The 26214-nt window shown below is 41.7% G+C and overlaps 1 protein-coding gene across 1 annotated transcript in view; it reads right to left on the bottom strand.

The window, feature by feature from the left end:
- LOC120568176 (protocadherin Fat 4) overlaps positions 1-14732 on the bottom strand; it is a 47160-nt gene extending 32428 nt beyond the window's left edge. Inside the window, exons 1-6 of the mRNA XM_039815515.1 lie at positions 14582-14732; positions 7855-7923; positions 6200-6363; positions 4188-4235; positions 4014-4103; positions 530-616 (exon numbers count right to left, since the gene is read on the bottom strand). Of these exons, the coding sequence (XP_039671449.1) occupies positions 530-616; positions 4014-4103; positions 4188-4235; positions 6200-6363; positions 7855-7923; positions 14582-14663 (540 nt within the window). The 5' untranslated portion in view covers positions 14664-14732. The remainder of the gene's footprint in view (positions 1-529; positions 617-4013; positions 4104-4187; positions 4236-6199; positions 6364-7854; positions 7924-14581) is intronic.
- Positions 14733-26214: the final 11482 nt, after the last annotated feature.

Raw genomic sequence — 26214 nt, 5'->3', positions numbered from 1 at the left:
TAAAGTTAAAATTCACATTCAAAGCATGAAATTTGCAAAACAGTTGCATTATCATCTTTAAGTTTGTTAATTGCCAATATCGGGTACATTGCGTTGTGTTTTCAGGAAGATGAATACTTGGTTTGTCGTGAGCACGAGATACTTTCGTCTGCTCGAGAGAAAAGTATCTCGTGCTTGCGAAAAATGAAATGAAATGATTTACTCATCCATTTAAAAACACATAAGCAACTCCATCCGCCCTTAGCTTTCACAGTGCAGTGACAACATGAATCAATGTCGACCTGTTTAAAAGTTGTCATTAAAACAATAATTCAGGTACTCTCAGTAACTAGCATTGGTGTAAATGGAAACATTCATTGTAGTTTTTTCCAAATATGGTTGTATTATTATTTTATTACAATGCTCTTATGCTATGCTTTTAATGTTTGATACATGTTGGTGGTTTTCTTTCTCTTTTACTCTGTAAAGTTTCTTTGAGTGTTGTAAAAAGTACTATATGAATAAAATGCATTATTATTATTATTATTACCATGGAATATGTCACTACGTTGTTTGCTGGGGTGCTGTCACCGTCTGTAGCTTTCACTCGAAGAACCTCGCTCTCCACCGCTTGTGTCTGAAATAAGAAAAAGGCTGAATGACCCACAGATGCTAATAAACATACACATGCATGTATTGCAAACATTTGAGCCTGAACACAACATTTGTAACTGCAGTTATCTTTATTTAAACGGTAACTAAATTTTTTTTCAACCAGGGGCCTGTTTCACAAAAGCAGAATATATAAATCCAGGATAACTGATAAAGTGAGGCTTGACCTAGTCTAATCTGTGCAGCCTGGCTTGGTGCGTTTCACGAAGGTCGAGTCAGGCTGAGGAGGAGCGACTAGGTCGAGTCAGGCTGAGGAGGAGCGACTAGGTCGAGCCAGGCTGAGGAGGAGAGACTAGGTCGAGTCAGGCTGAGGAGGAGAGACTAGGGCAGGCTGAGGAGGAGAGACTAGGGCAGGCTGAGGAGGAGCGACTAGGTCGAGTCAGGCTGAGGAGGAGCGACTAGGTCGAGCCAGGCTGAGGAGGAGAGACTAGGTCGAGTCAGGCTGAGGAGGAGAGACTAGGTCGAGCCAGGCTGAGGAGGAGAGACTAGGTCGAGTCAGACTGAGGAGGAGAGACTAGGTCAGACTGAGGAGGAGAGACTAGGTCGAGTCAGACTGAGGAGGAGAGACTAGGTCGAGCCAGGCTGAGGAGGAGAGACTAGGTCGAGTCAGGCTGAGGAGGAGAGACTAGGTCGAGTCAGGCTGAGGAGGAAAGACTAGGTCGAGTCAGGCTGAGGAGGAAAGACTAGGTCGAGTCAGACTGAGGAGGAGAGACTAGGTCGAGTCAGGCTGAGGAGGAGAGACTAGGTCGAGTCAGGCTGAGGAGGAAAGACTAGGTCGAGTCAGACTGAGGAGGAGAGACTAGGTCGAGTCAGGCTGAGGAGGAGAGACTAGGTCGAGTCAGGCTGAGGAGGAGAGACTAGGTCGAGCCAGGCTGAGGAGGAGAGACTAGGTCGAGCCAGGCTGAGGAGGAGCGACTAGGTCGAGCCAGGCTGAGGAGGAGCCAGGCTGAGGAGGAGAGACTAGGTCGAGCCAGGCTGAGGAGGAGCCAGGCTGAGGAGGAGAGACTAGGTCGAGTCAGACTGAGGAGGAGCGACTAGGTCGAGTCAGGCTGAGGAGGAGAGACTAGGTCGAGTCAGGCTGAGGAGGAGCGACTAGGTCGAGTCAGGCTGAGGAGGAGAGACTAGGTCGAGCCAGGCTGAGGAGGAGCCAGGCTGAGGAGGAGAGACTAGGTCGAGTCAGGCTGAGGAGGAGAGACTAGGTCGAGTCAGGCTGAGGAGGAGCGACTAGGTCGAGTCAGGCTGAGGAGGAGAGACTAGGTCGAGTCAGGCTGAGGAGGAGAGACTAGGTCGAGTCAGGCTGAGGAGGAGAGACTAGGTCGAGTCAGGCTGAGGAGGAGCCAGGCTGAGGAGGAGAGACTAGGTCGAGTCAGGCTGAGGAGGAGCCAGGCTGAGGAGGAGCGACTAGGCCGAACCAGGCTGATGTAACTCAGATAGATGCGCGTCCACGGCTTTCGTCAAAAGACCGCAAGGTCGATCACAGATTTACTGATGCCAAAATGGAGAATACGTATTGTACATACTTTATACAGAGTGAACAGCAGCTTCTTGTGGAAGTATGATGACGTGAAACACAGTATTTGTATAAAAAGAAAAGAAACACGGCCGCTGTAATGAAACAGCGAGAGAAATCGTAGCAGACGATCACGGACCGACTGAATGCGTAATTGTAGCCTAAATATATCCATTAACTGACCACGGCTCTGAATTGAAGCCGTCATAATCATTCCATTCAAGGATTAGGCTACTAATCATTTGCACAAATTAACAGTTGTACTCTTTGCCTTAAAAGTAAGCAGAAGATAATGTTACTCAGGAAATTTACCATGAAGATCAATTTTCTACAACGCTAGAATATGATGCGTATTCCTCTCCCTCTCTCTCATGGGCTAAAATATAAGTTTCCTAAGTCATATTAACTTCCACTGCTTGCTTTTAATGCAAAGTGTACAACTGTTCGTTTTTGCAAATGACAGTGACTCATTGAATGGTTTCAGTTAAGAGCAGTAGTTCTTAAATGTATATTTTGAGATATATCATTCAGTCTGTCCGCTATTATCTGCCACACTTTTTCTCGCATTTTTAACATTTTGTTTTTATAGAGGACGAGTTTCCTTCTCTACATGCCTTGCTCCCTCATATATATGGACATAGAAAATAAAGACACTGAAGAAATTGGACTCTAAAATCTAGAAACTATAAAGATAATAAAGTGATAAATTCCATGCACACTGTAAACATGAATGGAACAGAGTATATTCATCAGTTATATCCCCCCAGCAAAATATAAGGTCAGAAACCATTGAGGTGTCCTCTCCCTGTTGTTCCATGAATGTACAGTAGCCTACATCACTAGATAGTTACTGGTCCAGTGAAATAAGATCATTTGGGAGGATTGTACAATTAGGATATGTTCTTAAAATTGTACAATCCTCCCAAATTATAGTCCCAGTTTACTGGACAACACAAATTGTGTGGCTCGGGAGCAGGTTAGCTGCACAGAATAAATCTCCATGGCGATTTATGTGCCTCCGCTTTCGTGAAACCGAGTCAAGGCTAAATTCATCCAGGATAACTGGGAAATCCCAGCTTAATCCCTTATCTTGGTTTTGTGAAACAGGCCCCTGGACCCTAATTTCCCATGTTTTCGTATCCTTTCTGTGATCATGTGACTGATGGGAGCAGTAATCTTTGAATTTGGTCCAGTATCGTCAAGAAATACATAATATGCACACCTTCAATATACATATTTATTTTTTAACAAAAAGCTCTATCTCTGTAGGGATCCTTTCCATAATGATGTCAGACACTTAAAATAATAATCTGAGCCTGTCAGTGGAAAAGCAGCACTTTTAGTGGACGGAAACTGACGATGCCCATTGGTCCTATAGGATTACATTGCAGCCCGGTTCGCGGCTGCTGGTCAAAGTGTTCTCACTCAATACTGGACCCATTTTAAAGATTTGTGTTCACATTAGTCACTTACACAACAATGCCTGGAAATAGGGTCCAGGTTGTAAAAAAAGGTTTTAAGAAGTAAAAAAAAAAATTACCTTTTAACTCTGGAAAACTTCTAACTTTTGGAAGCAATTTGGGGAAGCAAGTAAGGTTAGCGAATCAGACCCAAGATAACACTTTGAGCAACAGAGGTCTTTGATCAGCTGAGCCAATGACAGCTAAAGCTTATCCTGCTGCCAGTAGAAGTTTAACAGATACCAGAACCTCCACTGGCTCCCTGTTTTCCCAACGCATCAAGTTTAAAGTCCTCCTCCTCACCCACCAAGCCCTCCATAACCAGGCTCCAACATCCTAACATCAATAGAAATGTACCTTCAGTTTCTTTATTATAGCGTTCAGTCACTTACCTCAGAGACAGAAATGCTGTAGGACTTCTGTTCAAATATCGGGCTGTTGTCATTGAGATCGTTGATGTTCAGTTTGCGAGTGTTGTTGTGCTGCAAAGGTAAAAACGTCAGTTGAAATAATTGGTTTTGCAACGTTAGTCTCAGAATACTGTGACTCTTACATTGTACACCCACCTTAAAGACGTCGTCACACATGACCGAGTAATACAAGGTGCTGCCACTCTGTAAGACATGAACACAGAGTTGAGGCGGCTCATAGGACACTGAAGATGTGTTAAATTAGTAAATGAAAGGATCTTTAAAGATGGAATTGAAAACTACTGTCCCTCCACTCCAGCTCAGCACAGACACAGTCTGGCAAAAAAGAAGGGATTTTGCTCTAAAAAGACTGTTACTTGGACTAACTATTCAAAAAACACCCGAAAAGGACTTTAGCAAATATTTATAACACTTGCACTTGGCAGGGGTGTCAAACTCAATTTCACTAAAGGCCGTTTTACAGTCGCCGAGCTGGGGTGCGCAAATATGACGCCAAAATGACGTAGATCTCGCTGGCGCGCCAGGATTTTGAGTGCGCGCCAGGAGGGCTTGATCCGACAAAGTAGGTCATCGAATCAAATCGAAACATTGACGTCAATGCTGCTGCCGGTTCTGACATCGTTTTTCTTCTTCTTCTAGTCTGTAGAAATAGCAAAGTCGGTAGACTTTCTTCATTAGCGCCACCTCTGTTCAGGAGAAGACTGCAACTACTGTCGCGACCACCACAAGCGCAAGTATAAACAGTAACGGATCTCCTATGACGTCACACTGGCGCTCGACAGGTGGGCTGCGGCGAGTATACCGCAAGTTTTAGGGCCACACTGGAAAATGAGAATCATATCGAGGGCCAGGCATGTCTAGTTTGTTGACATGCTTTTATTTAATCGAAAAAGTAAAATATCTTTACTTATGTCTCATATGGCCTTCTCACTTACAGTTTGGTCGAGATAAAAAATTCCACAAGTCAACAAAAAAAGCTCCTTAGCCATCGGAGAATTTAGCAAATCAAGCACAGCCTGAACATGCCAACTCTCTGCTTCTGTGGGAATGTGTGAGTCTGAAAGTCAGCAAATCTGCCAAACTCTGCTTTGAGTGTCGCGTAATTGCAGTTTGAAAAAACAGTTTTTTACAAGTCCGACCAAAATTCATTGTGAACCTAAAATGATATACGGACAGGATTCAAATTTGCAAGGGGCCGGATTTGGCCTGCGGGCCTTTAGTTTGAGACATGCAGTACTTTATGGATTTCATTGTAATGCATCTCAACTTGTAAATATAAACTTCTACGTTAAGTATATGATTGCTAACTCTTTGATGAATTAGGCCTCTTTCACACTGGCTGTGTGGCGTGAGTGTGGCGTTCTATGTCTTCGCACACCAGAAACGTGTCTGATGCCGCGGCGCTGCTGCTGCTAGCCTTGTCTGTACACATGTATGTTTCCCATTGATAAAATGCACTCAAGCAGTAGTATACTTCATGTTAAACATAAATATATACTGATCTGATTACGGAAAAGACAACGTCGGCAGTATTGACAGCAAAATAGGCTACAGAATATTTCGTTCTGTATTGACAGGTGAAATATTTGAAAATCGATAATTATTTATTATAATTTTATTTAATTACATTTATATATCTGCGTTTATGTCCAAACCTCGAGACTTTCAAACAACAACATGTCATTGATTAAATGTATTTGTGTCAAAATGACATATAAACATCTTTTCATGTTCTATTTTGCCTGGAAACGCTTCCAACATGCTAAATGTGTCGCGTGAAAAATAGGCGCCGGTTCTATTTCTAGCAGGCACGCGTTTTCGGCGCGGCTCGAGCCGTGCCTGAGACGTGCGTGTCACGCAGGCAGTGTGTAAGCTCTAACCTGTTGACATGGGAGCCGAAATATAAACGGACACGCCACGCAGCTGACACGCTCACACAATGCAGCCAGTCTTAAAGAGGCCTTATGCAATCTTTTCATCCTTTCTTTTTTTATGTATGACTATTGATACTTAATAGGGGGAGGGTATCTTTATAAACCATGTTTGGCTTCTAGCTTCTCCTGCACAATGTTCTAACTTTTTCTTAAATTCTTTAAATCAGCGGCATGTAAAGCTCATTTCTAAGGGACTGGGTTTCCGGGACTCACGGTTGCCAGTGTGTCTGCGTCCAGTGGCTTCGTGGTGCGAACTGTGGCGCTGGTGTCTCCGGGTGTGAAGCTCAGCGTCAGATACTCCAGGTGTTCTGGGAAGATGTATGACACCAGCTTCACACCGCTTCCTGCCGTGATCCCGCTCACCACCTCCACGTCTCCTGCAGCATCATGGGAGCATTGTGAGACGGACTACATACACATCTTATTACCATTTGATGCACACAGAGCACCAGTGTAAGCATGTTTTGTTCTTTAATGGTGAAATCAGGAAAGAAACAAACACAGGTCTTTGTCCTTCTTCAGTCCCTTAGCCAGCCTAAGGGATGGGGGGTTCTTTTTATCAAAAAGTCAACCTTTTTGCAGTTTTTCCCTCATTTTGTATTTAATTATGAGATTCAAATACTTCATTTTGATGCCCTTGGCCTCACATGTTTTGCTATGAGTGCATAAAGTTAGTTGCGTGGGTCGTTGATGCATTAGACGTCAGATTGTTACATGTCGCGTCCTAACCCTAACACCAGATACTGACTGGTTGTCGGCCCCCCGGACCCTCCCAATACAGTAAAACTGCACATTTTAGACTGGCCTTTTATTGTGGCCAGCCTAAGTCACACCTGTGCAATAATCCTGCTGTCTAATCAGCATCTTGATATGCCACACCTGTGAGGTGGATGGATTATCTCGGCAAAGGAGAAGTGCTCACTAACACAGATTTAGACAGATTTGTGAATGATATTTGAGAGAAATAGGCCTTTTGTGTACATAGAAACAGTCTTGAAAAAGTGTTGCGTTTATAATTTTGTTCAGTATATTTAAAAGACACTTGTTTATTACATCTGTTTATTTAAAACAAAAAACTCACTTAAACTATGTTACTTTGGCAGTGGGGTGGTGGGGGTGGTGGGGTGTGTCTTTCGAACTTGTCTATGGGCCTGTTCTCCATGATTTCTCAGAAATCACTGATCATGAACTTTAAATAAATGATCTATCTTACTGAATAATCCAACATTTTCACATGTATGCTGCATATTGGGAAAGAAAATGCTTTGGCAAATAAATGGGTGGTAACCTCATGCATCAGCGACACTTTGCTCTCCTGTAATATTAGTACATCACCAAATTTTCAATAACAAAAGGGAATTGTTATCTCTTCCAATTTTGCTATTGATGAATCTGACCCTGGTTTTACTTGGTATCTGATCTGAAACCATATTTTGTAGCACCACGGAAATAGTTTGGCCTTCCTATCCCTGAAGATTTTGCACACAATGCATCTTGTAGAGAGATACAAGAAGATGAAACGTAGAGGGCAGAAATACAACAATAACCTGGCTGAAATCTAAAACCTTTCCTTATTAATTATTAATAATAACAATATAAAGCCAGTTTAAATACCAATGAACATGACATGAATGCATGTATCACTATTTAGAGAGAGCACATGAAATGAGGTCGATGAAATGATGAATAACAGATTAAACTTGAAACCACTTTCAATTTGAAACACTTTTAACATTATTTAATCAATAGATTTGCCTCATAAAAAAACAAGATTAACTTCATTTGAAATCTTGTTTTTTTTTTTCAAAATGTGACTTTAAATGTATTTAATTCTCTAATCTTTAACATAAATATCATATTTAACTCACCTTCATATCCTTCATCAACTGCACCCACGATTAGATTGCTACCTTGTACACAATTTATGGTTGAAGTACCTTGAGGAACAAAAGAAAAAGTTAATATTATATATATATATATACAGATTATATGCAGTTTACCCAAACTACTTTGTTCAACAGGCCTGATACAACATGCACTATATCAGCTTTGTTAAAATGGTTCAATGACACAAAACAGACAATTTAGAGTACGTGAGAATATACTGTGTGTTTAGTGATAATTTGTGTTCAGACTGTGTGTTTAAAAAGCCTCTTTTACCATTGAGGCCAGGGGACTACAGATGATAACTAGCCTTTTGGTTCATTCTGGCATTTTTAACCCATGTAACATCATGCATTTTATTAATTTGCTCTGTTCCCTTCCTAAATAAGCTGAATTAAATTGAAGTGAATGAGTTTTTACATCTCATTTCTGTTGTGATGAGCGTATAGGTAACAGCGTTGCCATTACACTACTGACAACTCTATTTTATTACGCTATGTTGTCTGTTACGCATTAAACCATTTGATTTGAACAATTGGTTAAATACTTACGTACTGCGGACATTGGACTTTAAAGCACTAAAACGTTAAATGAGACGTGATAAGATTGATATGACAGCATCATTTCATGCAGATAAAACGCTGAGTCAAGCTGCCGAGTATCTGCTTGTGCTCGAGTGGATCCACCAAAACAAGTTCCTTCGCGAGACTATCACTACCCAAAACGATTGTGATTGGTTTAAAGGTCCTATGACATGCTGCTTTTTGGTTGCTTTTATATAGACCTTAGTGGTCCCCTAATACTGTATCTGAAGTCTCTTTTATATAGACCTTAGTGGTCCCCTAATACTGTATCTGAAGTCTCTTTTATATAGACCTTAGTGGTCCCCTAATACTGTATCTGAAGTCTCTTTTATATAGGCCTTAGTGGTCCCCTAATACTGTATCTGAAGTCTCTTTTATATAGACCTTAGTGGTCCCCTAATACTGTATCTGAAGTCTCTTTTATATAGACCTTAGTGGTCCCCCAATACTGTATCTGAAGTCTATTTTATATAGACCTTAGTGGTCCCCTAATACTGTATCTGAAGTCTCTTTCCCGAAATTCAGCCTTGGTGCAGAATTACAGCCACTAGAGCCAGTCCCACAATGAGCTTTCCTTAGGATGTGTCATTTCTGTGTCTGTAGCTTTAAATATTATTGAGGAGGAGAGAGGGGGGCCAAGGTGGAGAGTGGGGGTGTAGCCTTGACCAACTGCCACTTTGCTCGTTTGAAAGCCATGATGTCTCTCTCTCTCTCTCTCATGGGTGGGCCAAATTCTCTGGGCGGGCAAATCAGAGAAAGGGGAGGTAACCTTGCTCCTTATGACCTCATAAGGAGAAGATTCCTGATTGGTCCATCTGAGCTTTCATTTTCTCAAAGGCAGAGCAGGATACCCAGGGCTCGGTTTACACCTATCACCATTTCTAGCCACTGGGGGACCATAGGCAGGCTGGGGGAATGCATATTAATGTTAAAAAAACCTCAGAAAGTGACATTTTCATGCCATGGGACCTTTTTAACACTCCGATTGACGTTTTAAAGAGTACTGGGAAATCGTTTTTCATTTCGGGCCCACTTCCCTCTCTAGGTCGTGGAAAAGACCTTTTTAGCAGACTTCTTGGCCTCAACACCTGGCTTCAGACTGCCTGCAATCTTCACCACATAGGGTTCATTGACAATTTCAATCTTTTTTGGGAACGTGGCGCTCTGTTCAGCAGGGATGGAATTTAACCCCGACGCCCGGGGCAACCAGATGCTGTGTAGAAATATACAGCATGTCCTGCAAACGCAGTGGAATGACTGACGGTTTACCTCCCGAAAAAACACGCTCAAACACAATTCCCAGATGCACTCTTCCATAACCTCCTCCTCCTCTAAAACAACGTCTCCAAGTCCACAAAACAGCTATATCATCCCGGTTATTATTAACAACAGACCACACAAAGTGGTGAAGCTGCAATACAATAAAACACATTCAACTGCTAATATAGTAAATTTAGCGCTCATTCCCCGTCATCTACAGCCTGCCATAAGAAATGAGGCAGATATCTGCCTCAACACACTAACACTAGCTTTATTAAATGTCAGATCCTTAGCAGGAAAATCATTTTTTATCAATGATTTTATTATTCAACATAATCTTGATTTTATGTTTTTAACTGAAACCTGGTTGGATCAGAATAACAGCGCTGCTGTCCTCATCGAGTCAGCTCCCCCTGGCTTCATTTTTATGAATGAGAGTAGAGTTCATAAGAGAGGAGGCGGGGTCGCTATTTTGTTTAAAAACTCATTCATATGTACGCAATTATCCGTCGGAAATTTTGCTTCCTTTGAGTATGTGGCTCTTCAGTTAAGGTCCACTAATAGAGCTATATTTATAAATATCTACAGACCACCCAAGTACTGTGCAGCCTTTTTTGATGATTTTGCTGAACTACTGTCTATGATCTGTGTTGACTTCGACTGTATAATTGTTACGGGTGATTTCAACATTCATGTCGACAACCCAGAGGATAGAGGTACAAAGGAATTGTATTGTATCTTTGATAATTATGGACTCACTCAACATGTGACTACAGCCACACACAACAAAGGTCACATCTTGGACTTAATTATTTCTAAAGGCTTGAACATTTCCAAAGTTGTGGTGAATGATATTGCTCTTTCTGATCATTCATGTGTGTTTTTTAATAGCTCTATAACTGTGAAAAAAAACTGTTCATACAGAGGTAATCAGAAAACGATACATCACTGAAAGCATCAGTGAAAAATTCATTCAGCTTTTCTCGTCCACAACTGCCCCCTCTGGAGCCTCAGCAACCGAACTTCTAGATAATTTCAACTGTAGAATATCAACTATTATTGACACCATTGCTCCCGTTAAGGTCAAAATCATCTCTAGCAAGAAAAAATCTCCATGGAGAAATGTCGCACCTGTAAGATTAGAAAAAAGAGAGTGTAGAAAAGCTGAACGCAGGTGGCGAAAAACAAACCTACAGGTCCATTATGAAATCTATAAAGACAGACTTTGTATTTTTAATGTGGTACTGAGAAATGCAAGGCGGACGTTCTTCTCTGAAATTATTTCAAAAAACTCTAATAATTCACGTGCTCTATTTGCTACTGTCGATAGGTTATCAAACCCTCCAGTACCAGTAGCATCTGACTTTTTGTCCACCGAAGCTTGCAATAACTTTGCAATCTTCTTTAGTAAAAAAATTCAGAAAATTAGACTTACAGTCAGTGCATCCATATCAGGTACAGGATATGTGCTGTCTCAATGCTTAAGCAAAACAAGTCCTCATATGACACAATTTCAAACGATTCACCAAGGTCAACTGGGCGGGTTTATACAAAATTTGAAAACCTCTTCCTGTTGCCTTGATATTTTACCAACTGGCTTTTTAAAAATGTTTCGAATTGTTTGGTCTCAGATCTTTTACAAATTGTAAACATGTCTCTTCAAACAGGCATCTTCCCACAGGCGTTAAAAATTGCAGTAATCAAGCCACTCTTAAAAAAGAATAACCTAGATACATCACTTATGGACAACTATAGGCCTATATCAAACCTCCCATTCTTAAGTAAAATTATTGAAAAAGCGTTTTTTCAACAAATAAACCTTTTATTGTCCCAAAAGAATATTTTGGATCCCTTACAGTCGGGTTTTCGGCCACATCATAGCACTGAGACAGCTCTTCTGAAAATCTTTAATGATATCCACCTAAGCACAGATAGTGGCAGAACAACAGTCTTAGTTTTACTAGATCTCAGCGCTGCATTTGACACCGTTGACCACGACATATTATTAAATAGACTGGAAAACTGGGTAGGCCTTTCTGGAACAGTACTACAGTGGTTTGAATCCTATTTAAAAAATAGAAATTACTATGTGTCAATAGGTAACTATGCATCTGAGCGTACAAGTTTGACATGTGGAGTTCCCCAAGGCTCCATCCTGGGGCCTCTACTGTTTAATATATACATGCTGCCCCTAGCTAAAATCATGGAAAACAACAACATAAACTATCACAGCTATGCGGACGATACACAGATTTATATAACCTTGTCACCCGGAGACTACAGTCCAATACAACACCTGGCCAGGTGCATTGAACAAATCAACGAATGGATGTGCCAGAATTTCCTAAAATTAAATGAAGATAAAACGGAGGTGATCATTTTTGGACCTAAAAATGAACGATTAAAAGTAAATGCTCATCTTCAATCAACAATGTTAAAAACAACAGATAAAACAAGAAATCTTGGCATAATTATGGACTCTGACCTGAATTTTAACAGTCACATTAGGTCAGCAACAAAATCTGCCTATTATCATCTTAAAAATATAGCAAGGGTAAAAGGACTTATGTGCCAACAGGATTTAGAAAAACTTATCCATGCTTTCATTTTCAGTAGACTTGACTACTGCAACGGCGTTTTTACAGGTATTCATAAAAAGTCTATTAAACAGCTGCAGCTGATTCAGAACGCTGCTGCACGCGTCCTTACCAACCCCAAAAAAATAGATCACATCACTCCAGTTCTGAAGTCCTTACACTGGCTTCCTGTGCATCAAAGAATAGATTTCAAAATACTCATGTTAGTTTATAAGTCACTAAACGGTTTAGGACCAATTTACCTTTCAAATCTGCTACTACACTATGAGCCGTTGAGATCCTTGAGATCATCAGGGCCGGGCCTGCTCGCCATACCCAGAGTCGGAACAAAAGGGGAAGCTGCGTTCAGCTTCTATGGTCCCATACATCTGGAACAAACTACCGCAAAACTGTAGGTCGGGCCCTAATCTCAGCTCTTTTAAATCAAGGCTGAAGACCTTTCTTTTTAACACTGCCTTTTCTTAATTCATTTTTGTATTTAAATTTTATTTTTTTATTCATTTATTTTATTATATAACTGTTTCTTCATCTGTTACCAATTTGTATGATATTTTTAACTGTTTTTATGTCTTGTGTAAAGCACTTTGAATCGCATTGCTGCTGAATTGTGCTATAGAAATAAAGTTGCCTTGCCTTGCCTAAAGACATGCAAACAACCCAATTTCCCCTCCAATCCCAGAATGCATCTGTGGTGTAGCCCGACTTTACTATTCTATAGTTCAACATACTTTTGTGTAACCAAACAGTAGCGTGTATCCTTTCGTATGCACTCAGCTGTAATTTTCAGTGTTGGTTTCACACTAAGATTTGGTAAACACATGGTAAAAAATCTCACATACTGTTTTAGGCCACGTCCACACTACCAAAACAATCTTTTTTTCCCCCCCGTCTTCCCTGGCATTGTGTCAAGAATATTTGCGTCCAAATGGATCCATTTGTAAATGACTCAACACGCTACTTCATATTCCAGGCCTATAGGTGGCGCTGTTTCTGCTACAGAAATTCACCAAAAATGGAGAAGAGGCGGAGCATGCGCATAAAGCTTGCGCGCTGTATACATTATCACACGTGTCAAACTCAAGGCCTGCAGGCCAAATCCGGCCCTTTGCTAATTTAGATCCGGCCCCTATATACATTTAGGTTCACAATACATTTTGGCCCATATACTTTTTGTCACTTTTCACAACGTTTTCTTCAACATTTTTGACGCTTTCTCCAAACGTTTTTGGCATTTTCTTCGTCATTTTGTCGACCAAACTGTAATTGAGAAGGCTATATGAAACATGCAATAATTCAGTCAAAGATATTTGACTTCTCCCATGACATAAAAGCAATAAACTCTATGTCTGGCCCTTGATGTGATTCTCGTTTTCTAGTGTAGCCCTTAGGGAAGTTGAGTTTGACACCCCTGCATTACATATTGTTGTTGTTATGAGACGTCGTCGCGGGATAAGAGGTCGAAGGTTAGATCGAGGGGTGTGGCGATGACATCATCGATACACAAGTATGCTGCTTTGCCGTCCAAACGAAGACAAATTTTTTCACCCTGGGACCAGGTTTCAAAAAAGTGCGTCTTCAGGCAGTGCGTTTACAGGATTCGTTTTGGATGATCGGCCAAACCGAAGCAAAACGTGTGCGTTTACACCAAAAAGCGTTTCCTTGTGGATGGCCCCTTAGCCTACTATATAGCATGTTGGTAGGGAATTTCAGACGCAACCCTAGGTAAGACAAAAACGTCCAGGGTGCTCAGGAAGTTCAGTCAGATGTTTGAAGGTGCTCTTTGCGGTCGGGAATTCAATTAAGTGTAAAGGAAAATCCAAGGCACTCTTCTTCAAAATTATTTAAAAAGCCTTTATTTTACTGGCTATTTCATAATAGACAATTTAAAAGACATAGGGAGAAGCAACCCTATAGGACATTTTAAAGGAACATGAGAAGCTGAAAGTTAATCCTAAACCAAACTGGCAGCCAGTAGAGAGAGGCCTGGGTGGGAGTTATATGGTCCCTCTTCCAGGTACTGTAGTATACCTGTCAGGAGCTTGTTCTGGGCCAAATGCTGTCGGGACAGGAACGACTGACTGATCCCAGTATACAGGAAATAATGTATTTCTCGTTGATGTTTGACGACATAACACATTTGGACACAAAAAATGTGTAGTTACTGACACAATCTGTAGTTCAGAGGAGATTCAGCCTCATTTTTCCCACTGTTATGGTTTTAAATCAAATCTGTTTCTTAATTCTAGCAAATGCATTCTGGTTCCACTCACCTATAGGACTTCCGGTAACGACACACACACAAATAGAGAAAACGAGGAGTCCAGTCCGGATCAAACCAGCGGTGTCGGCCATTTCGGCTCGGTTGTGTTTTCCCAAGGCCTGGAAAGCTACACTGAGCTGATCACCTGCTGAATCGCAGGTGATAAGAAGAGCCTGCCAGTTTACCGTCCCCTCCCTTTCCAGAAATCCTGTTTTATGGCTGGTCATAAATGGTTACAGGTATCAGTGATGGTGCCAAAGAGCAGGACAAAGACCTAGTTTCATTTCTCCTGAAACCTTGTGGAAGAATCGCGTTTGAACGTCACAAGAGGAGACGTTTGGGCTACAGTCATGTTTTCTATCGATAAAGGCTGGCCCTATTTTACAGTTCAGAAGTGAATTCTGAATGAAGTTTTAAACCTTCATGTGATTTTTATTGTGTTTTCCTTTTGTAGATTTTCATATCTTTGTGGATTATTGTAAAATGTTTGTTGTCTCTTTGTAAACAGACTTTTGGTTGTGAAAGACTAAGGGTTTCATGTTGCCTCCATTTCTTCTTTCTCCTCTTTACTTCTGGCCTGTAGTTGAACCGTGACCCACACACATACACACACACACACACACACACACACACACACACACACACACACACACACACACACACACACACACACACACACACACACACACACACACACCACTGCCATTCTGCTCAAATCTCCATCTTTAATCTTCAAGTCACGATGAAGAGGCTAAAATTGGTAACTTTTTTTTTTAAATATTATGAAATCACCTGGCGCTGACCTTCCTTCTCTGTTTCTGCTGAAATGAGTCAGGATGAAGAGCAGAATCTGTTTGATATGTAACCCTTAACACAAAACATGTTCCTACAGATGAAACAAGAGCTGTGAAACATAACCGTTAGACTGATGGGTAAGAGCTGCTCTTTTTACGAGCTGATTTTTAAAAGCCTTTCAGTTTTTTTTTATGTAAATGGACTGTATTTATATAGCGCTTTTTCTAGTCCCAACGACTATACAAAGCATTTTTAGAAAGATAGATAGATAGATAGATAGATAGATAGATAGATAGATAGATAGATAGATTGATATTGATCCCCAAGGGGAAATTCTAGGTCCCAGTATCTCAGAGACATCACACACAACATACACACACATCATAAACAGGATGATAAAATAACAAACCCACATGAATAATATGGACAATCCACATGAGTGTACTATAAGGGATGTATAAGCATGAGAGGCTTGCAGTGACAGGGCAGGGACTGACCCTGTGGTTCAGTCTGCATTGCTACGGTGTCCTTTTTGACTGGATAAGCCGTTACCTTCGTTTTTTTCTTTTTTTCTTTGTGTTGGTGTTCTAACCTCCGGTGGATTTGTGAGGACTATGGTTAACTGCTCCTCAGATCTCTGCAGGGTAAATCCAGACAGCTAGCTAGACTAGCTGTCCAATCTGAGTTTTCTGTTGTACGACTAAAACAACCTTTGAACGTACACATGTTCCTTCCTGAGGCTATATTGCAGCGGCACCGTTGCTCTGTGCCGATTGTGATTGGTTTAAAGAAATGCCAATAAACCAGAGCATGTTTTTCTACCATCCCGGAATGCTGTGTGGACTAGCCGGACCCTCTTCTGCAGCGCTGTGGAGGAAGGTCTGGCAATGCGAGACCACAAAGTACGGGCACCATTCACCATTCACACACTATGGCCGAGGGTGCCATGCAAGGTGCCACCTGCTCACCAGATAAACAGATACAATTATGGCGCAGCGTCAGGAGCAATTTGGGGTTCAGTGCCTTGGCCAAGGACACTTCGACAAGGGACTGCAGGGCCAGGGACCAAATCACCAACCTTCTGATTGGCAGGGGACCGCTCTACCACCTGAGCCACAGCCAGCTCAAATCATGTCCAATCATTTGTATTTAGTGCGAAATCTTGTAGCGCTCATAGGCGCCGATACCGTGAGCACCCACGGAAAATACTGAGCACCCACGTGTGCCAGACTGCCAGTAGATTACATTCATTTAAAATTAAACATTGCAGTTGGTGCTAAGTGGAGCTTCTGTCATAGTGTGATTGGTTATGTCGTTGTCAGTCCCCTGCTCCATATCCTATCCACGAAGCTGATCGTGGTTATGTGCCAGTTCAACTTTTCATCTCCAATCCTATCTGTATTTGTGAGAAGTGGCGCTGTCCTGAGTTGAAAGATAACCTACTGTCCATTTTTCCAGGTTCTGAAATGCAAACATTTTTTGACTACTTTGTTTATAAAGAGCGTGCGCCCATGAGCACCCATGGAGGAAAACATAAATCGGCGCCTGTGGTAGCACTGGATTACAAGACAAACTCATGTGCAACTTGACATTCTTTAACAACTAAAAGGAGGAAATTTCAATTCATCCTCTGTGTTTAGTCAGCTTGGCATTTGCCCCCTTCTCAAGGGACATAATAAACTAGCAAGTGTTCTGTTAAACTTAATCATACAGTAAGTAACCTAGCTCCATTTTAGGTAAATGTCCACACCGGTGTCTCATGAATTAGTCTCATGTTCCAAAACAAATCAAACACTATGTCGTGGTTATGCCAGTATTAGTAGAGGACCTGACCTGCTTGTGTCAGGACAACAACCTACTCATGACTGTCAGCAAGACTAAAGAGATGATAGTGGACTTTGGGAAGGAACTAAGCCCCCCTTGATATCAATGGGTCCTTGGTGGAGAGGGTAAACAGCTTTAAGTACCTTGGTGTTCACATCACCCAGGGTCTGACCTCCTCCAAAACATACGACAATATAGGTAGTTTATTCCTACCCTCTAACACGACCCACAGGAGCTGACTGAGTTTCATTGACTATCACCAGACCAAGATCAGTCTTTTAAGATTGAGCATTAGTCTGGGGAGTCTGCTCTGTATTTTCTACTGCACAAGAGGCGTGATCAACTTGCATAGTTCAAATGACTCTGTACGCAATTGGACAGTCCTTCAACCGCAACAACGGGTCATTAAAACCGCCAATAGCGCGCCAGGTGGATAAGACCATTTGGGATTAGTTCCAAATTTGTAACGGAAGCAGGATAGAAAAAGGTTTCCAGCCTGAGCTGCAGGGCGAAATCAAACCGCCGGCAGATCGGGCTGGGTTTACCCGTCTAACCTTTTGGTAGAATTAACAGGAGGAGACGTTTGGGCTACGTTAAACTCTTCTATTGATAAAGGCTGGGCCTCTGCTGCTGCACATTTGTTATTTTACAGTTCAGAAGTGAATTATTTTCTTGTTTATACCTTGATGTGATTTTTATGGTGTTTTCCTTCTATAGATTTTCCAATTGTAAAATGTTTGTGTCTTTGTAAACCTACTTTTGGTTGTCAGAGACTAAGGTTTTTATGTTACGGGGCGGCTGTGCCTCAGAACAATACTTTAAGTTCACGTTCGCCCAAAATATGAACGAATTCATGAACTATCGTTCAATGAACGCGTTCAGGCACAACACTGCTTACACCAAACGACTTTTCAAACAATTCCACTGTTGCAGACATATTTACAATATCAGAATGAAATCATAAGTCTGCTAGAGCTGGGGCGCGCTCCCGTCGTCCCAGTCGTTTGGTGTAAGGTGGTTGTTATGCTGGAAGACTGGAGAGGAAGCTTTTCAAGTGCTCAAACCAATGTCTCGATGGCAGACTGGAGAGGAGGCGTTTAAAACTCACAATTTGTGTATTTATTAACAAAAATGACACTAAAATCATACTCAAAACCAAAATACAAAAAAAAAAACAATATTAAACTGAGGCACAATTACAGCAAACAAACTGGCAACCTCACAGCAAGCTGTCACAATAGGCTCGTTGAGATGAACTGCGCCTCGCCTGTAAAGTAGACGAGAGCAGGCGGCAGCAGACTGGGGCGGGGACAAAAGTCCGCTCTCAAGTCGGACAGTTTTCCAGCTGACTCCAGCAGCCTTCAGGCTGAACAGGAAGTGACACAAACACTGTGGTCTGTTCGGGTCCGATTCCTATTTAATAAAATTTTATCAGACCCATATATCAGCTCCTACACAGTCTCTAGTTGTTTTTATTATGACAAAGTAGCTGTCAAAATTCTCTACATGCGATCTGTTGCTGATTTTAATTACCAACAGACTGTAGATGATCTGTAATCTGAACAGACTTAGTCTCTCTGATTTCTAAACATCACTATCAGCCTCACAACATGTGTTCTGTACAGAATAAGCCTTTAAATCAGACAAATAGCAGTTAAAATCCCTCCGATTCAAAATCAATAAAAAGTTTATATAAAACGTCATCATGTTGAGTCGATTCTGAACCAATCAGCTGTTCGATCAACTGAGAGACCGGCGTTTCCCAGCATGCCCTGGGTCCGCCTGCGTCCGCCTGGCTCTTGCAGTTGGTGAAAAGCAACTGCGCTGCCTGCGTCTCAGAACTGCGGCCGCCTTTGGTCTCGTGAGATTATCGTTGCCCACGTGTGCATGACGTCAGAGCAAGTCGGGATCAAGTCGGACACAAATCTAACCGGCATGCATTGGGCGCCGATCGCCGGTGATCGATTCTGCACAGATCTGGCTCATCTCGAACGAGCCTAATTCCTCCAGCCTTCTTCTCCTGAAGCCCTTTTTAACTCAGCCTCCCCTAATTAGAACCTACCACCTGCACAGGTGACTATAGGGTGAGCTATCCTGAGCAAGCAACAGTAACACTTAAGTTTCTCAAAACATCATTACAATTGGATAGATCAGTTACTGCCGACAATACTATTTATACATATATGTGCACCCACTACAATAGGCACCCCAAATATTATAAAAATGTCAGTTACTGCAGAACTATCTTACCTAGTGTTCTTCACCTTAGGATTGCCCAGTCCCTCCCCTTCAGAAAAGACCTAATGAGGCAAACCTGCATCCACTCTCCCTGATTTAGCTGGTCAGCAGCAGAGGCCTGTACTACGAATCAAGATCAACATGCCCTGGATCTCTTTCAGTTACCCGGCTTCACTAACCCTAACAACCGCGGTCCCGCATAACCGGTGTCACGGCACTGGTTAACAACTAGTTCAGTCAACTCAGGGTTTCCCAATCCAGCGGCGCGTTCACATAAAAGAGGCGGGGTTTGCGCACCACGACCAATCGCAAACATCTACCAGAGCCGCATATTTTAAACAAGAAGAGCAAACTATAATTTTTCATAAATATGAAGAACGCAAACACGGTCTTACAGGCAAAATGCAGGAAAGAAAGCTGGCAAAAAAAAAAAAGCTAAGGCTGTTTTACGTAAATCACAACGCTTATCCTATCAATATCATTTCCAGTGGTGTAGTCTACGTTATGGTAAGCTCCAGGATTTCTATATAGGCTACCCACTTAAAAATGCCCAATGACACGTAACAACATAGGCTACTTACATTATATTTTTGATCAATTTTGAATTGTCATCCGTGCTTTTTTCTTAACATCTATAGGCTGAATAAAGGTATTTTTACCGTAAATTGGTGCATTAAAGTGTATCGGAATGCAGGAAATGAAGTCGTTGATGCTTAAAACTTCCCTGGGGGAGGACACCCAGGCCCCCCCACTATGATATGCCCCCCTCCTCCCCCAAAGGTAGATTCTGGCCAATATCCGGTAGGCTACAGTACACCCACTATAATAGCCTACATTAGACTACACTGGTCACTTCCCCATCAGTCAGGCACAAGATCTGACCATAATTACACTTTTGCTTTCCATAAACTGACGTTGCTTTAGCTATTTATTTCAGTTGAAACCCTGGCAGTGGTAAGCAATTGTGAGAGAAAATAAAAAAATATCAAAACATAATTCTAACTGATGTGTGTATTGGCAAAACACGTCTGAAGAAGCCGACAAATAGCCGATATGTAATTCAGAATCATAATCATAAGGCCCAGAAACTCTGACCAATCAGAGTAGAGTTTTTTTTCAGGAGGCGGGGCTTAAACAGACAGGCGCCAAAATGGAGAAATTCAGACAGAGGGTGAATACATGTATATTTAGACAGACCAAACCCAAAAATATGTATGAACCTGAACATGAGCATGATATGGGATCTTTAATGTTTGATGTTCATAAACTAAAGTAAAATATCTGAATACTTCTTCCACCACTGGTCATATGATAGTACGCTAAATATATTTTGGTTTTGGACTTTTATGTAGTTGGAGGAGGAAAAAAGCACCTTGAAGGCACCACATTGGTTTCTGGAACGAGGAGTAATGAGCTGAAACCTGTGACCAGTAGTCTACGTGATACTCAGGTATACGCAGTATACCCACTAAGAAAGTTCCAGGATTTCCATATACCCACTTAAAAATGTGCAATGTCACGTAACAACATACTGTCCATTATAATTATGATGTTTTTTAAATTGCCATCTGTGGGTTTTTTTCTTTGCAAAGGCTAAATCAAAGGATTTCCACCGTTAATTGGTGCATAAACATGAGACACTTCAGAATGCAGGAAATTAAGTCTTTGACGCTCAAAATTCCCCCGGGGGAAGAATACCCAGACCCACCAATATGATATGCCCCCAAAGGCCCATATAGACAGGCCAATACACATCAGAGGTGTCAAAAGTATTCCCATTCATTACTCAAGTAGAAGTATAGATACTAGGGTTTAAAAAGACTTCTGTAGAAGTTGAAGTATCAACTCAAGCTTTTTACTTAAGTAAAAGTGTAAAAGTACTGGTTTCAAAACTACTTAAAGTATAAAAGATAAAAGTGCGGCGATGTTTCAGTTGCCTCTAACGTCCGTTTTTGGAGCATCAGAGAGAAGCGCAGTCATTTAAGTGGCACCTAATAAGGCACCGAAATCCGCGTTGCTGTTCGGTCCGGTAGATAACGGTCGTTAAGGCAACAGTGCCTTATTAGCACCGGGTCTGTGCGATGGATCGCGTACAAACCAATAGGGTGTCGGAATAGCTATGTTTATACTTCTTATCCAACCACAATCAAATTCACTCTATCTGGATAGTGCGATTTATCTGGATAGGGTTTTGTTTTTTGTGTGTGTTTTTTTTAAAAGATGACAAGCCGGAATGAAAACAAGCCGAACTGAAATAGGAGTAACGAGGCTATTTTTAAAATGTAAGGAGTAGAAAGTACAGATAATTGCGTGAAAATGTAAGGAGTAGAAGTAAAAAGAATGCTGTAAAATAATTACTCCAGTAAAGTATAGATACCCAAAATTTCTACTTAAGTAAGGTAACGAAGTATTTGTACTTTGTTACTTGACACCTCTGATACACATAGAATACAGTATACCCCACTACAATACATTAGACTACACCACTGCCTGTGTGGGTGTATAAGATGAGGCTGTGTCCGTGCGAAGAAACAATGCTGACATATTGAGTTGTGACATGACAAGAAAGCAAGTTTGACTTTAACTGGAATAACCTCACAGTGAACAAAGAGCTCAGGTATTTGGGACTTTACGTGATTAACATCATGAATTTGGAGAATGTGACAGCTAACCAGTCTGACAGCCGTTGCTGATCGTTCATCATCTGCAGGAAACCAGTGCAGCAACATGCACTATATCACCTTCTTATTGTTTTAAAGATGTGACCTGATCAGTGGAGGAAGAAGTATTCAGACCACACTGTAAAAATACTCTGTAACAAGTCAAAGTACTGCATTGAAAATGTTACTTCAGTAAAAGTATATATCATCGGGAAAATGTACTTCAAGTAGTAAATGTGCTCAATGCAGAAAAATCCTCACATTTTAGAAACTGGAAACGATCTAGATACAGTTCTGGGTTTAATGGTCTAATCATTTCGGCTATATTGTTCTCTGGTTAAATGTAGTAATAAAACATCTTATTTTATAAGCTACGTGTTTTGTGTGCACAAAAGACCCAGAACATTCAAACTCCACTAGAGCTGCAAAGATTAATTGATAAGTTGTCAACTTTTGATTTGTTTATGTATTCACCTTCCAGCCTGGTCGCACAGAATTCCGTGAAATCATCACGAACTGTTAACAGCGCATTACGTGCTGGTGGCACGGAATGTGTGAAAAATCTGTGTTGTCACCACAGAAAACAATTCCAATGTAAAGTCTATGAGAAGATGACGTAGCATTAGGAGCGACTACGGTAGCGAGTAGAACAGTACAGGCCAAAAGTTTGGACACACCTTCTCATTCAATGTGTTTCTTTATTTTCATGACTATTTACATTGTAGATTCTCACTGAAGGCATCAAAACTATGAATGAACACATATGGAATTATGTACTTAACAAAAAAGTGTGAAATAACTGAAAACATGTCTTATATTTTAGATTCTTCAAAGTAGCCACCCTTTGCTTTTTTTGATAACTCTGCAAACCCTTGGTGTTCTCTCAATGAGCTTCATGAGGTAGTCACCTGAAATGGTTTTACCTTCACAGGTGTGCTTTGTCAGGGTTAATTAGTGGAAGTTTTGCCCTTATTAATAAAAAAAAAGCAAAGGGTTTCTACTTTGAAGAATCTAAAATATAAGACATGTTTTCAGTTATTTTACACTTTTTTTGTTAAGTACATAGTTCCATATGTGTTCATTCATAGTTGAAAATAAAAAGGAAACGCATTGAATGAGAAGTTGTGTCCAAACTTTTGGCCTGTACTGTATGTATTTAGGCTACTTATGCATTCAGTCGGTCTGTGATCGTCTGCCACGCTTTCTCACTATTTCATTACAGTGGCCGTGTTTCTTTTCTTTTTACACAAATACTGTGTTTCACGTCATCATACTTCCACAAGAAGCTGCTGCTCACTCTGTATAAAGTATGAACAATGCACATTCTCCATTTTGGCATCAGTAAATCTGTGATCGACCTCGCGGTCTTTTGAGGAAAGCCGTGGACGCGCATCTATCTGAATGACTTCATCCAGGCTCGACCTAGTCTCTCCTCCTCAGTCTGACCTAGTCTCTCCTTCTCAGCCCCTAGTCTCTCCTCCTCAGCCTGGCTCGGCCTTCGTGAAACGCACCAAGCCAGGCTGCACAGATTAGACTAGGTCAAGCCTCACTTTATCAGTTATCCTGGATTTATAAATTCTGCTTTTGTGAAACAGGCCCCTGGTGTAAGAAAGTACTAGAGTTACTACTGCAGTGCTGGTACATGGACGGACACACACACACACACACACGCGCGCGCGCACACACACACACACACACACACACACACACACACACACACACACACACACACACACACACACACACACACACACACACACACACACACACACACACACACACACACACACACACACTAAATCCTTCTCTCCTCAAAGCCACTTCCCACTTCTTCCTCACATCTTTGTTCTTGGGAAACCTTCAAAATGAAAATAAGAAGATTTAGGAAAATCTACACAAAAACATTTCAAAAGGAGGTCAAGCTTATTTTCTTCCTTCACATTTCTTAGAACCTTTCTTCAACAAAACTCCTATTTTGATGCATATGTGTTGATAATGAACCAAAGTTGCCATATTTGTGAATAAGCTTGTTTTGCAAACCATTCTACAGTCAGATGTTCTGTTGCTTACTTTTGTCAGGGTGAATTACATGTGAATAATACAGTGTTGGGCAAGCTGCTTGGAAATTGTAGTGAGCTAAGCTATCAGTATCTATATACTATGCCATGAATAAAGCTTCACTACACAGAAGCTACCACCCAAATGTAGCAAGCTAAGTAACCCAAACACAGCAGTAGGCTGGTTCACTACATAGGAAGCTACTTTAAGTTGCGCTAATTTCACATGACAAGAAAAGTGTAGCTTGTGTGGCCAAACTACTTGATAAATAAAGGAGTTAAGCTACTGAAAAGTTACTTGATTCAGGAAATAGTGAAGCTACCACCAAAATACTAAGTTACTAGCTAAGCTACAAGTAGCGACTGCCCAACACTGATAATACAGCCTGTGCCACTTGTGTAAAATTCGCTGGCCAATGTTAAACCAGTAATATTTGTTTTATTTCTACAATAGCATTCTTGTGTCCGTTGTAATCTAAGTCAGTGTTATGGAATATAGGGTGACCATATTTTGATTTCCAAAAAAGGGGACACAAAAATTCAGACAGGCTTAATTAATGGTTAATGAACATGCTTTATTATGCCTCGATGGTGCAAAAATAACTTCTGTAATAAAATAAAATCTGTAACAACCTGTAACAAAATAATATCTCTTTCCATCGAACTCGAACTATCCATCTCGACCGGACGGTACGTGGGACATATTTTTTTGCAGTTCAACTGTGAAGCTGCACTAAGTCTTGTTTTATGGTTGTACGCAGGCTCCACGCAGAGCTTTCGCCGTAGCCTGATGTTAATACTTGTGCGCTGGTGTGTGTGTCGAGCCGGCATGTCTGTGTGTGTGGGGAGTGGGTGATAGAGCGAGGAAGAATTACGGGAGAGTGACGGCGAGCGAGTACGACTCTAGAGTCATAGTGAGAGAAACAAAGTGTCTCCCCTGTGTTTTCTGACCACTGTGGGAAAACTTTAGCAGGAAACTGTTATGTCCGTTCAGGACGATGTAACCTGTGTTCGTTTGGTAACACCTTGGCGCATGCGGAAGTGACAGTTGTGTTGGTCAAAAATGTGTAGTTCCTGTGCTCTGAAAGTAAAGTGAGCTGCGGTTTAAAACCTCTCCTCCAGCGTCCTTATTATACATAACATTTGGCGACAAGGATGGCTGACTTTTCTCTTCCTCCTCCACCTCCTTTCCTTGCACTTCCTGGTGAGCCAACAATACCGTGGAATCGCTGGCATCAGTCTTTTGAAACGTACATTCAAGCTACGGGATTAGCCGACGTGGGTGCAGCTCGGAAAACGGCATTGAGGGGTGAGTCAGTCCATCAGTACGTCTCCAACCTGAAAGGTTTGGCCAGCCATTGTAAATTCGGCGCATTAACAGATGAGATGATACGTGATCAACTGATTGAACACACTACACAGCCTAAAATCCGGGAGACGTTGTTACTGGAATCAGATGTTTTGACACTAGCTAAAGCTGTTGCCATTGCATTCCAAATTGAAAGTGCAGCGGAATGTGCAGCCAAGTTAACACAGACAGACTCATCATTAAGTCGAGCAGTACGCCTGAGGGCACAGTCGCAGGAGCAGCAGCAACAGCAGCAGCAGCAGCCATCTAGCGCTGGTTTGGATGTACCAGACACAGCCCCAGACCCAGTCATGCATCTCACAAGACAACAAGTGCCACGTCAGCGTCAAAGGCAGCTCTCCTGCGGTAACTGTGGATCAAACACTCATGCCACCAGAGCCCAGACCTGCCCAGCTAATGGCCAATCATGCCGTAACTGTGGAAGGAAAAATCACTTTGCAAAGATGTGCCGCTCTGCCCCCTCCAGTTCGGATGGAAACACTTCCCGTGGCTCACCCACCATAATTCGCCATGTAACATCGGGGCCGATGCAGTTCAAGTCATGTACAGTGAAAATTGACACAGTGTGTACTCCTCTGCTGCTAGACACAGGCGCAAGTGTCTCCCTCCTGAATGCCAGTACATACCGTCAGTTTTTCCTCTCCCATCCGCTGGCGGCGCCACTGCTGTCCTACATGGGTATGGTGACTCAAAAATTGAC

Source organism: Perca fluviatilis, chromosome 1 (assembly GCF_010015445.1).
Source record: "Perca fluviatilis chromosome 1, GENO_Pfluv_1.0, whole genome shotgun sequence".
NCBI lineage: Eukaryota > Metazoa > Chordata > Actinopteri > Perciformes > Percidae > Perca > Perca fluviatilis.
This window is presented reverse-complemented; position numbering and strand designations above follow the sequence as displayed.